Here is a 13,559-nt window from a genome sequence, read left to right on the forward strand (position 1 = left end):
AACAGGTAGTTTGGCCCACTCTTCCTGAGCAAACTGCTTCAGCTGTCTCAGGTTTGATGGGTGCCTTCTCCAGACTGCAAGTTTCAGCTCTTTCCATAGATGTTCGATAGGATTCAGATCAGGACTCATAGAAGGCCACTTCAGAATAGTCCAATGTTTTGTTCTTATCCATTCTTGGGTGCTTTTAGCTGTGTGTTTTGGGTCATTATCCTGTTGGAGGACCCATGACCTGCGACTGAGACAGAGCTTTCTGACAATGGGCAGTATGTTTCGCTCCAGAATGCCTTGATAGTCTTGAGATTTCATTGTGCCCTGCACAGATTCAAGGCACCCTGTGCCAGGCGCAGCAAAGCAGCCCCAAAACATAACCGAACCTCCTCCATGTTTCGCTGTAGGTATGGTGTTCTTTTCTTTGAAAGCTTCATTTTTTCGTCTGTGAACATAGAGCTGATGTGACTTGCCAAAAAGCTCCAGTTTTGACTCATCTCTCCAAAGGACATTCTCCCAAAAGGATTGTGGCTTGTCAATATGCATTTTAGCAAATTCCAGTCTGGCTTTTTTATGTTTTTCTTTCAAAAGTGGAGTCCTCCTGGGTCTTCTTCCATGGAGCCCACTTTCGCTCAAAAAGTGACGGATGGTGTGATCAGAAACTGACGTACCTTCACCTTGGAGTTCAGCTTGTATCTCTTTGGCAGTTATCCTTGGTTCTTTTTCTACAATTCGCACTATCCTTCTGTTCAATCTGGGGTCAATTTTCCTCTTGCGGCCGCGCCCAGGGAGGTTGGCTACAGTTCCATGGACCTTAAACTTCTTAATAATATTTGCAACTGTTGTCACAGGAACATCAAGCTGCTTGGAGATGGTCTTGTAGCCTTTACCTTTACCATGCTTGTCTATTATTTTCTTTCTGATCTCCTCAGACAACTCTCTCCTTTGCTTTCTCTGCTCCATGTTCAGTGTGGTGCACACAATGATACCAAACAGCACAGTGACTACTTTTCTCCATTTAAATAGGCTGAATGACTGATTACAAGATTGGAGACATGTCTGATACTAATTAAAGAAACTAATTAGTTTGAAATATCACTATAATCCAATTATTTATTATCTTTTCTAAGGGGTACCAACAAATGTGTCCAGGCCATTTTAGAATATATTTGTAGAATAAGCAATAATTCATCTCTTTTCACAGTTTCTTTGCTTTATTCTATTTTTTTTTTCTTTTTGTCAATGTGTATCAGTAATAAACCATAATTCCAGTTTATAGAGTATAGTAGAGGATTACTGTAAGATATAAACTGATAGCTGCCCTACAATTTTTTTTTTTTTTTTTTTTTTTTTTTTTTCTATTTTTTAAAAAATTTAGTCGTCGCCAATTATTTTTACCCCGGTTTTCACCCCAATTTAGCATGCCCAATTATTATCTGTATCCCCGGCTCACCGCTCGCAACCCCCCCACCGACTCAGGAAACGGAGGCTGAAACACGCGTCCTCCGAAACGTGCTCCTTCCAAGCCGTCATTTTTCGCACTGCAGATCCACAGCAATGCTACCAGACCTATAGTGCCGGAGGACAACACAGATCTGGCGGCTCTGCTGCAGAGCCACAGGCGCCCTATCGGCCACAGGGGTCGCTGATGCGCGGTGAGCCGTGGATTCCCCTGCCGACCTAAGCCCTCCCTACCCGGGCAGCGCTCAGCCAATTGTGCGCCGCCCCCTAGGAACTCTCGGTCACGGTCAGCTGTGACATAGCCTGGATTCGAACCAGCGATCTCCAGGCTATAGGGCACATCCTGCGAGGAGCGCCTTTACTGGATGCGCCACTCGGGAGCCCCAGCTGCCCTACAATTGAGAGGTCCAAGTTGCTTTGCCACAAGTGGGCTTACCAGCCGTTCTGACCTTGAGCGGGGAGAAAATCAGCTTGTGTCTTATATACTTATAAACTATCTCATGCAAAGATACAGTATTTCAGATTAACCCCTAAAACACTAGAAACATAAAAAGCATGTATGCAGTCCTGTTAAATTGGTTCCTTTCCCCAATGGTTTACTTATAAAGGAGGAGCCTTGATGGGTCGAACAACAGCCTCACCTGTTCCCAAGCTTTTTTATTTGTTCTTATGCTTCCAGCACAAAAAGACGCTTATTCTGTAGTGAGGTGGGGAGGAATATCAGTGTTGCGCAGGCTTCAGTGCACAATTCTTCACCTATGAGTGCACAGTGCAACTCAACTGTGCTTCCCCTCCATACTTTAGAATAGGTGTCTTCTATCAGCACCTCAAATAATGATCTAAACAGAAGCAATGCCAGGAAATTCTGCATGACAGGGTAATAAACAGGCAGGGATGTCAATAAGACCTATTGCACAGCAGTTTCACTCATTCTAGGTTTTACTACAAACTTGATTAGCCACAGTGCACAGGTAACAAACTCAGGTGTGTCTTATTAAACGTGTAGTGAAACCAAGAATGGATCAAACTGTTGTCTTATTTCCATCTCTGAACAGGCAGGAAACATTAAGATATAATCCCTTGTCTACTGTTTATCATCCTATTTTATACTATTTCTTTGTTATAAATTATGTGCATTTTGCCACTGCTTTTTAAAGTAAGATTAAAACCAATTTTTATTATTTTACTGTATGTAATTTAAAGGGGTATTTTATCATGTTATCTTTTACTATTTCTCAATTGTTTTATGTATACATTTTTTGTTGTTTTTATCTGTAAACTGCTTTGTGGTGTTTAACGTGAAAGGCTATGTAACAAATAAAGATTGATTGATGGATTGTTCTTCTGCTCCCCCTCCCTCCTGCAGCAGCGCCAGGTTCGGTCACTGGCACAAGAACAAGGCTGCGGTGGAGTACTGCACCGGGCCCCGGCTCATCGTCTTCTTCATCGGTGGAGTGGCGCACTCGGAGATGCGCTGTGCCTACGAGGTGACCCGAGCCACGGACAGCAAGTGGGAGGTGCTGATCGGTGAGTACCAGGGCCACGGCACAGCTACGGAACGCCTCCCCGTTTCCACATAAACAGGGTTACCATATACAGGGGTGAAGTTCTGCCGGTACTCTGTACCGGGACTTATTTATTCAGCTTTTCATCCAACGCAGATGCATTCCATCCACTCGCACAGTCCACTAGCGCAACGTTTCTCAAATGCGCTTTCATTCAGCACAGTTCATGCTGCTTGCATTGTTTCCTCGCACTGCTTCTGTTTCTGTTAGCTGCTATTGGCCACCGTTAACGTCAGTATAATCATTGATTGGCCGAGCTTTCATTCTGATCAGATTTCCTTTTGGCATGAGCCACAAATCTCTGCCGATTTCGCTTTGTGTCAGTGCTCATTCGTTGATCAGCGAGAGGAGACCTCAGCAGTGCAACATGAAAACAGCGGTGTGGAGTAATTACCTTTGTGAAGTAATAATTATTTTCTTTAGTGCAGCGGAGAAACTAACTGAAACGACCGTTGCTGCACATAAATTTGAAGGCAAAAATCCACATCAATGTTCGCCATAAATGTACATAGCTGATAAATATTAGAAATAATTATCATAACACGTTTTGCCTTGCACCGATTTACCACATTGCCAGAATTTGCAAAACAGGATCAATAAAATGCTGCTTCAGGTTCGGTAAGCGAGACAGAGTCGGGATACAGATGTAGGTGTGCTTTACGCTGGCCCAACTTGCAAGGTACATGTTAAGCATTGTGCGCAACGTTTTGTTTTGTTGTGATCCTAGTATTTTCTGTTATGAAGACTGTAATGAACAAAAACCAAAACGGTGAGGTGTTTTTTCTCTGTACAATGCCCCCTTTTCTAAAACATTTTGAAGAGTTTATTTCAGTTAAATGTGAGTTTTCACTTGCATGTGAAAAAAAGGCAGAAGTAAACCGCAATAATGATATTACTTTATGAAAATGTGTCTTTTGCCACTTTGTTTCTTGTGCAAAAACCACAATACCAGGGATAAAAAAAAATACTGTTTCTGCCTGAAAAATCTTTATCTGGACTAGATCATGGTAATTAATCTACACAGAAACACAACAGAGAAGCACACAGAACATATTATTGTAAGATAAGTAATAAGTACAAAATAAGTAAAAGAAACAGGCATATATGTTCTAATCCAAAGCTATTCTTGTAGCATGGCCAGGTCCTGTTGTAGGTGAGTATTATTATTATTATTATTATTATTATTATTAGTTTATTTAGCAGACGCCTTTATCCAAGGCGACTTACAGAGACTAGGGTGTGTGAACTATGCATCAGCTGCAGAGTCACTTCCAATTATGTCTCACCCGAAAGACAGAGCACAGGGAGGTTAAGTGACTTGCTCAGGGTCACACAATGAGTCAGTGGCTGAGGTGGGATTTGAACCGGGGACCTCCTGGTTACAAGCCCTTTACTTTAACCACTGGACCACACAGCCTCCAGGGTATGGAAAGTATGGGAGTGATTTCAGAGAATACTGTGGAGATTAAAATGGCCAAGTACATCATCATCATCATCATTAGTAGTAGTAGTGCCTGTTACATAATACATTTGAGGGGTATTTTAGCCCCCATTGTGCATTGTTTGACTTAGACCTTTTTTAATCATTTTTTCATAGCACAGTTGTTGTTTTTTATACCATTTTTATAACATCATCCCTTTTTTAGGATATCTTGAAACAAAACTCCCTCTCTACAGCAGTTACTGCGTAGTGTAATATTTCTTGATGCTTGTCATTTAAGGTTTAACTTCAGTGTTATTACAGTACATGACTGAGTGGTACATGCAGAGAATACAAAGCTTTCAGTATTGTCATCTTCCTTGTTTATGGTGAATTGGTTATAATTGATCAGCTATTTTTTAAGGCTTATTTTGTATTTATAAATGTATCGTGTACCAATTTGTATACATTTTAAAAGTATTTATTCATTAGCACTCAGATTGTCTCAATTTTTAAATGTTTACACTGTGCATATGAGTACCTGCACTTCCTTGTTGAGAATTCTACCCGTGTTTGTGTATGTGTGTGTGTGTGTGTGTGTGTGTGTGTGTATATATATATATATATATATATATATATATGTATGTATAATATATATATGTGTGTATATCTGTTGATAGCTAGCTAGATAGATAGATATGTATATAATTGAAATTGTTTATAAAAATGGCTGTGTTACTCAAAACACAATAGAGGACTAACTTAACCACCCAGCTGCCCATTTATTTTGGCAATTTCCATGTTAAATGCTCTTTGGGGAGGGGGGGGGGGGCAGATTTTTCATTATTCAAATAAGAAATTTTGGACACTTTTCAAAACAATTTTTGCTGTATTTTTTTAAATATACACTTTTTTATTGTGATTATGCTAAACGGAAATACAGTATTTCAATAGAACCTAAATAACAAAATAACAATGTGTTTACAATTGAGCATTATAATATAGATCACAACATAACATCATTTCTTTTTCCAATGGCACCATTATATAAGTATAAATAACATATGTTTTTACAATGGCAGCATTATAATAACATAATACTCGTGCAGGCAATATCACTTTTTAGAACTTATTTTTTGTGTGATTTCAAAGCATACGCCCTTCAAGTCCTCATCAATACTAACGTGTTTATCTAGCACATATACATCAGAAATCTTGCGTTGCAAATTTTCAATCATGTCATATACAGTATCTTCCCCAGTTTCAGGCACGGATGTATAGCGCTGTTGTATCAATTATCTGTGAAGTGTAGGTACAATAAATAAATAGGTAGTTCTGACCAGTACCAAACCTGACAAGGCTTCCTTACAACCTGTAACACCAACAAATAAATAAAGAAATCTCCTCATTTTATTCTCTGTAGATACACAGGCATCCATTTGTCATTCTCAGCTGTGTGTATACGGTCTGTCAAGTGCATTTCTTAGGGACTGCTGCCATCTGCCAGTAAAAAACAAAACTGCATACACTTTTACAATACAGTTTTCTTATTTTTTCATTGAAGCACGTTAAAAAGACGTGTTAAACTTTGCAGATGCACATATAAGCGCCTGCACGGTATTCTCACGGGAGTGACACATTCAGACTCGCATGCGCTTCACGCGGAAATCGCAGGAAAAGCAACGGGGTGCTTAAAAGGCAAACTTGGCTGGTGGCCCAAGATAAAGTAAAAAAAAATCAATTGTAAAACATTTTTTAAAAATTGCCATGGTCCAGGAAGTTAAACAGAATATTAATTATTAAACTGCTACAGTGTTGTACTTATAAACAATGGGATGATTTAACAATTTTACTGTTTCTGACCGGGACAAATAATTTGCAACCAGTTTTCCCAGGATGTCTGGTAACTCTACACAGAAAAGCATTCAGAGCAGCGATGTGCAACCGATGGCTCTTGAGCTCTGTGTGTCTTGCTTGCTCTTTCTATTTGGAAGTGGACTATCCCATTCAAGACTCTTCATGTATGTTTGTAAGTGTTCCGTGTTCAGCAAGCCTCCAGGGATTGTCACAGCTATATGCTTTACCAGACCTCTCTGTGATTTACACTGCTTACCTGTGCTTTACCATGCTTACCTGTGCTTTACCATGCTTTCACTGTGCTTTATTACACTTTGCTGTGCTTTTACTATGGTAAACGTTTATAGGGGAGATAGCCACTGAACACTTATAAACATATTACAGGTCATTAAATTAAAAAAAGAATTAGGATTCTTTGTCATTGACATTCTGAGTGCAAGATCTACACTCTCAACAAAGTGTTGTTGCTGCTAATAGGTTCCAATGGGAACAGGACTTAAAATGGGTTTGAATCAACTTGAATCAAGGGCTAGTCTAGTAGAGGCAAGTACAGTCAAAATGCAAATAAACTGTTGTTTTGTTTAAACATGACACGCGTTTAATGAGCACAATCAATGAGTTTGATTCTTTGCTGCATTTCTAACAACCTGACTGCGTTGCTTTGTCTTCCTGCAGGTTCTACTCATGTCCTCACTCCCACTAAATTCCTGAATGACCTGAAAAAGCTGGACCAGCCTTTGGAAGGGAGCAGCTGAGAATCTTCTTGAGAAGATTCCTGTGTCCTCACCGCCTCGCACCCCCTCTCTTTCTTATTCTGTACTGTTACTATTGCAGTGCACACATAGACCTGGCATCACACCACACTTCCATTTCTACAGCACACTTGTACAATTACTTTAATTCTATGGGTCGAAATTTGAACTCCCATTGCATAGCGGTTTTACTATGAGTTTAATAGGACACACCTGAGCTTGTTACCTATGCACTGGTGCTAATCAAGCTTGTAGTAAAACCTGGAATGGGTGAAACTGCTGTGCACTGCTGCTGTGTCTTATTTCCATCCCTGTACTTCCAAGGGTTGAAATGTGAACTCCCACTGCATGGCAGACATTTGAGACGCTCCAGTACTGTCGGCCTTAACTGTAATATACCCATTCCATCAGCTCCACTAGCCCAGTCTTTAGGACTCGATCTTGCCTTGTTCCATTATCAAGCTGGGGTTGCCTGCTGCCTTCTCTATCGCCCAGAGACCAAAGATCACATACATGTATCACGTTCTTGAATGATTCCAGTTCACAAATTTCTTAACCTACCTCTGATATGTCCCTGGTAGTAAGATTAATAGACCTTAATGCAGTTCGAGGTCTATGTTGCAATCCTTGCATTTTATTGCTCGCGGACGAGATCGCTTCTAAAAACCAAAAGCTGTGGACAGTACTTATTTTATCCAATCACAATATAGCTACACACTTTTTCTAAAACAACTCAGTCTGTTGGCTTCTTTCTTAACCAGATTAAACACGAAGAGTGTTGATTGGGTAGTTGTAAATGGGTATATATACCAAAGCGTGTTAAAATCTCTCCAAACCAAAAATAGTGCCTTTAAAACTGCCCTGGATTATAGTGCATTTTTATTGTTATAATAATTAAAACTGAGAATGCTACTGCTTTAGAAAGCACATTGCAATTTAGCTTGGAGTAACCCATTTTAAACTGGATTCAACTTTCCTTTGACGTTGATAAACTGTATACAAACCTACACTGCTCTCACTCCAGGTTTGTCTTTCATGTGTGTCGGACTGACGTTTACAGGCTGTTCATCTGTATTATAAAATCTGAAAAAATCAAATAAAATGAGCCCGGCAAGGCTAGCCGGAACGGTAGTCAAATCAGCACCAGCATTAAATTAATCTGGCTACACACGCTCCTACAGAATATGATTCAGTGAAAATATTTTGGGGCAGAAGGTTATTTAAATATCTACTCTCACTCTCTTTAATTCGGTCCTTTAATCTCAGTGTCAGGTGTGCTGTAATTAATCATTTTGTGATTTTGAAAAAAAAAAAAAAAAAAAATTTAAAACCTGCATGCCTTCTACTGATCAACCATATTATGTGATGTGATCAACTCTGTGTTGTATTACTATCAACCCCTCAAGCCCCCCACTCTCCCCTTCCTCGTAATAATCAATGCTCATTTGATTAGCTGTTGCCTGTTACACATTGTTCTGTTAGGGTTATCAATTGATCATATTCGGAATCTTAATCACACAAACGGAATACTAAGAGTGTCTTTACCAGTGGTTGTTTTTATCACACCTTTGAGTGAATCAGAAGTGTGTTATCGATTGTTTTGAGATGTGACAACATCAGTGTACTGAGTGTGGTCAGCTTGCTCCCCATCGGCCATTCTGAAGCAATGTGTTACTCTGTTAATACAAGAAGGAGAGCACACAACGGGGTAGAGTGTTGTGACAGTCTTTCTCTAAAAGTACGTGATCAGTGTCCATGCTTGAATGGTTTTGTCTGAGCGCGCACATCAGCAATAGAAACTGGACCATACCCGTTTTCACCTTGGGAACAGCATTAGAAAGCGTCTCAGCCTGCAATTGAAAAAAGAAGTTAACAGCAGGGCAGATTCTCGTATTTACATTATTCTTGACATCAGAAGCCATTAGAAAAGTCCTGGGGAGTTAATTTAGGACGCATGAAAATGTCTTTTTGTGGTGTTTCCCCTTAGTGTAGAATCTGTAATAGGTACTGCTGAAGTTATTTAAGTGTCAGCTTGAGTGGCACCATCCTTGTCCAGGAGTTATGCAGAGTCCATATAGAAGTGCTGTGTTCTGCATTTGATCGAGACCCTATCAAGGTGTCCTAATTTATTTACAGTCCAATTTAAAATCAATTTCCATGCCTAGTAAGTGATGCATAATGAAATAGCCGACATTAACCATGAAAAGGTATTGTACCGCTAGTGGTTACCACAAAAACCTGCATGTCAGGTATTGGGAACAATGTGTGGAGTGGCGCCAATCTTTATTAAATTCAATTCATTGATTGTATTTGTTTCAATTTCTATATTTTATTTATTTAAAAAGAAATAGTAGATTATCTTATAACCCTTTTGATTTTCTCTGTAACCACGTGTACTTTATTTCAAAAGAGGTGTGCATTATATATATATATGTTTGTTTTTGTAAATTTCTACAATTTGTAATGTTTAAAATCAATCAGTAATGCGGTGCTGGGTCTTTGCCTTTTTGTTTTTCTTGTCATGTCTGCCACACTTATGTTGGGAGAAAGATAACTACTGAACTTGGAGCAAATCTATTGTATTTTAAAATAAAGCTGAGTGCCTGTCTACACCCTGTTTCTGTGTTCATTTCAAACCTTTATAAACCAGTCTTGTTCCATATCAAGTACGAAATGTATTCCATTACGCAATGGGTTAACTTATTACACCCGATTCAACTGAACACAAACCAAAGCTGCGTCTTACACCCGCGACGTCAGCACGCACGTCTCCGCCCCCACAGGAGACAAAACTGGATGCAAAACGAAAGTTCAGTGCCATTGTCTATTTCAGCCTTTCAGCTTGCACAGAGTTACCCAGCATTCGAGAGAGTGAAAATTCACTATTTTCGACCAGAAGCAGTCAGATAAGCCTGTCTTATTTTATTTCTGCTTATTTTTTCCCTTTGGGATGAACCCCTGAAGCAAAAAATTGTTTAAATAATTTAATTGCGGCCTCCTGTCCAGCGGCAGCATCGGGCTTGCCTGCTCCTGCACTCTGCAGATCGCTGACACAGTATTATTAATATTATTTATTCTCCCTTTTCTACCTTAACTCCAACTGGAGTTTTATTAGTCTTGTTTTTTACAGTCATATTGTGAATTTAAACTACGTTTAAATATATATATTGTGGTTGAAACTGATGTATTTAGGGCTCCCGAGTGGCGCATCCAGTAAAGGCGCTCCTCGCAGGATGTGCCCTATAGCCTGGAGATCGCTGGTTCGAATCCAGGCTATGTCACAGCTGACCGTGACCGAGAGTTCCTAGGGGGCGGCGCACAATTGGCTGAGCGCTGCCCGGGTAGGGAGGGCTTAGGTCGGCAGGGGAATCCACGGCTCACCGCGCATCAGCGACCCCTGTGGCCGATAGGGCGCCTGTGGCTCTGCAGCGGAGCCGCCAGATCTGTGTTGTCCTCCGGCACTATAGGTCTGGTAGCATTGCTGTGGATCTGCAGTGCGAAAAATGACGGCTTGGAAGGAGCACGTTTCGGAGGACGCGTGTTTCAGCCTCCGTTTCCTGAGCCGGCGGGGGGGTTGCGAGCGGTGAGCCGGGGATACAGATAATAATTGGGCATGCTAAATTGGGGTGAAAACCGGGGTAAAAATAATTGGCGACGACTAAATTTAAAAAAAAAAAAAAAAAAAAAGAAACTGATGTATTTGTGGTTCTCCCCTTTTTTATTCCAGGCGCTGTGCACACGGCTCCCTGCTTAAGCAGTCGCAGCAGTCTGGGCTCAGACTTGCTTGCAAGCCAGCGCTCCTGGACGGGCACTGTGTTTAACTCTCGGGCTGCACAGACTAACTTGCGGTCTGTAGCCCAACAGTTAGAGAGCTTTGCTCTGCTGCCCATGCCACAATAGCAGACAGCTTCAGCACTGCTTTGTGAAGGCTTGTCAGTGGGAGAGAGCTGTAAGCAGGCGCTCTCAGGTTCTTGCATTGCATCCCTGTGTTGCTGCCTTGCCCACACACAGTTTGCTTAGGCCCTGCCAGTACCAACTGTGCACCCACCGTACCATGCGTGATAGTACATTGTGCACCGTACCTTGCCTCAGTGCACCGTACCATGCTTCCACGCTGTGTTGCACCGTGCATCGTAGTGTACTGTACAGTGAACTGTACCATGCACCGTAGTACACCATACCGTGCATACCATACCATATCGCACCGTACAGCATACCATATTCAATACCTTGCACTGTACCATGTTACCACCCGTGTGCATTACAGTCTTGCTGCAACGATGCATGAGTTCCATTCTTGCACGACCTGCAAGAAGCCTATCCCTCCAGAGGATAAGCACGACCAATGGGTGTGGTGTCTTGGTGCTGAGCATGCTAAGCAGGCATTACAGGATCAATCCTTTTGTGAGGCCTGTGCACTGTTCACCACCAAGCGGCGGAAAGTGCTCCAGTCAGAAAACAACAGCACCACAGAGACAGAAGCCGCTCGCGGTCTTTGGCATCGACCTCTTCCCACCCCCCCCCCCCCGAAACATAGGAAGGCTAGCCGTCGCCATTCCCCGAGCAACCCAGCCGTATAGACCCAGATGGATTGCATGTGGGAAGCCATCTCAGCCCAAGGCCAGATCTTGAAGGCACTGGCTGAGGCTCGCCCGTTGCAACCCGCCGCTGCTTCCCCTGTGGTGCAAGCAACTGTTGCAGCGCAAGAGTGGGTGCAGGATGTGGGTTTTGGATGTGGGTGCATGTCCCTCGCTGCCTTAGGAACGCCCAATGAGCTAGAGGAACCTCAATTGGAGGAGCTGGAGGGGGATGAGCCACTGGCGCCTCTCCCCTTCTCCGCATGGCTTTATTGAAAAGAGCCATCACAGCACCGGAAGTCCGAGCTGAAGTGCTCCATTTTTGACAGGCCCTCAGCTCCCTCAAGAAGGACCTCAATGCGCCCTGTCCACCCGTACTTTCTGCATGAGGTCTAATCAACTTGGAGACACCTCGTGACGTCCCAGGCCGTCCCCAGTGCTGCTGACCTGTTATATCGGGTCCATGAGACGGAGGAGTTAGGGCTTGGCCACTTTCCGCCTGTCGCAGCCAGCCAGACGCAGCCAGCCAGACGCAGGGGACATTGCCTACAGCTCTGGGTCTGGCCCCGGAAGGGCTCCTGTTCAGCCATTTAGGATTGTCGGAGAGAGTCATATTGATTCTCCAGAATCACGTCAGGTTGATCCCACGACTTGCCCCATGCCAGTCATTCTGCAGTTTTTGATGAGGATAAGACCCCTCGACTCGGCAGCCATCTCGGCTTGCCATGATAAAATTGACTTGGTGTCCCCAGAGGCTTATTTTCTGGCTGGCCAGTTTCTGAAAGGGGCACGGAGGCTTCGGCCTCATTTGAAGGACAAAGTTCCTTAGTGTCGGTTAAATGTGGTGCTGCATGCAGCAGTGCACTCACGAAACCACCCTTTGACCTCTGCATTCTACAGAGCTTAAGTACCTATCTCTGAAGGCAGCATTTTTACTTGCCATCACATTTGCTAGATGTGTGAGTGAGATGCATTTTCAGTAGCAAAAGCTTTTTGCTTTTTGTTTTTTATGGAGTCTAGGACTGAAGTCATGCTCTGTATGAATCCGACCTTTGTGCCCAAATGCCTATCAACCTTCCATGTCAATCAGTCTGTGGAATTAGAGGCTTTTTATCCTCCACCATTCCAGTCAGATGAGGAGCGTTGGCTCCATACACTTTGTCCGGTTAGGGCACTAGCGTTTTACGTTGACAGGACAAATAGTTGACAGCAATCTGAGCAACTGTTTATATGTTTTGGAGCTAATAACCAAGGTCAAGCTCTATCAAAACAGATGCTGGCCAGTTGGATTGTGGAGACAGTCATGAGAGCAAGCCAACTTGCCCCCTCCAGAGAAGGTCGCAGGTCATTCCACCAGGGGTCTTGCTACCTCTTGGGCATTGTTTCATGGTGCTCTGGTCTCTGACATTTGCGATGCAGCGGTGTGGGCCACTACTCACACCTTCACAAGGTTTTATGGGCTTAATGTCCTGGATCCTCAGAACCCTGCCTTTGGAAGCAGAGTGCTGACAGCAGCGTCTCAGTCAGATTCAGAAGCACATGCATGAGGTCATTATACATTCTATGGACGTTACCGTGACTTATAAGTATGGCAAGCCATCGGTCTCGCCAAATTGGCTGTTCTGAAAGTCATGTCCTGCGATGGCTTTGGTGTACTTACCCATTGTGTAATGGAATACATTTTGTACTTGAAAGGGAACATTAGGTTATTATCATAACCCTGTTTCCCTGAAATAGGAATGTATCCATTACAATTCTTTGGTCGCTGCATACATCCTATGCAGTAGGCTGAAGAAAATTTATGGCACTGAGCGCCGACCTGCACCCAGTTTTGTCTCCTGTGGGGGCGGAGACAGGCGTGCTGACGTCACGGGCGTAAGATGCAGCTTTGGTCTGAGTGTTCAGTTGAATCGGGCGCAATAGTTTAACCCATTGTGTA

General features: G+C 42.7%; 1 protein-coding gene across 1 annotated transcript in view; it reads left to right on the forward strand.

Moving 5' to 3' along the window:
* The window catches only part of LOC117965599 (syntaxin-binding protein 2-like), a 41,865-nt gene extending 32,212 nt beyond the window's left edge, over positions 1-9,653 (forward strand). Inside the window, exons 18-19 of the mRNA XM_059007132.1 lie at positions 2,816-2,976; positions 6,967-9,653. Coding sequence (XP_058863115.1) covers positions 2,816-2,976; positions 6,967-7,046 — 241 coding nt within the window. The 3' untranslated portion in view covers positions 7,047-9,653. The remainder of the gene's footprint in view (positions 1-2,815; positions 2,977-6,966) is intronic.
* The last annotated feature ends 3,906 nt before the right edge of the window (positions 9,654-13,559 follow it).

This window comes from Acipenser ruthenus, chromosome 34 (genome assembly GCF_902713425.1).
Source record: "Acipenser ruthenus chromosome 34, fAciRut3.2 maternal haplotype, whole genome shotgun sequence".
Classification (NCBI taxonomy): Eukaryota; Metazoa; Chordata; class Actinopteri; order Acipenseriformes; family Acipenseridae; genus Acipenser; species Acipenser ruthenus.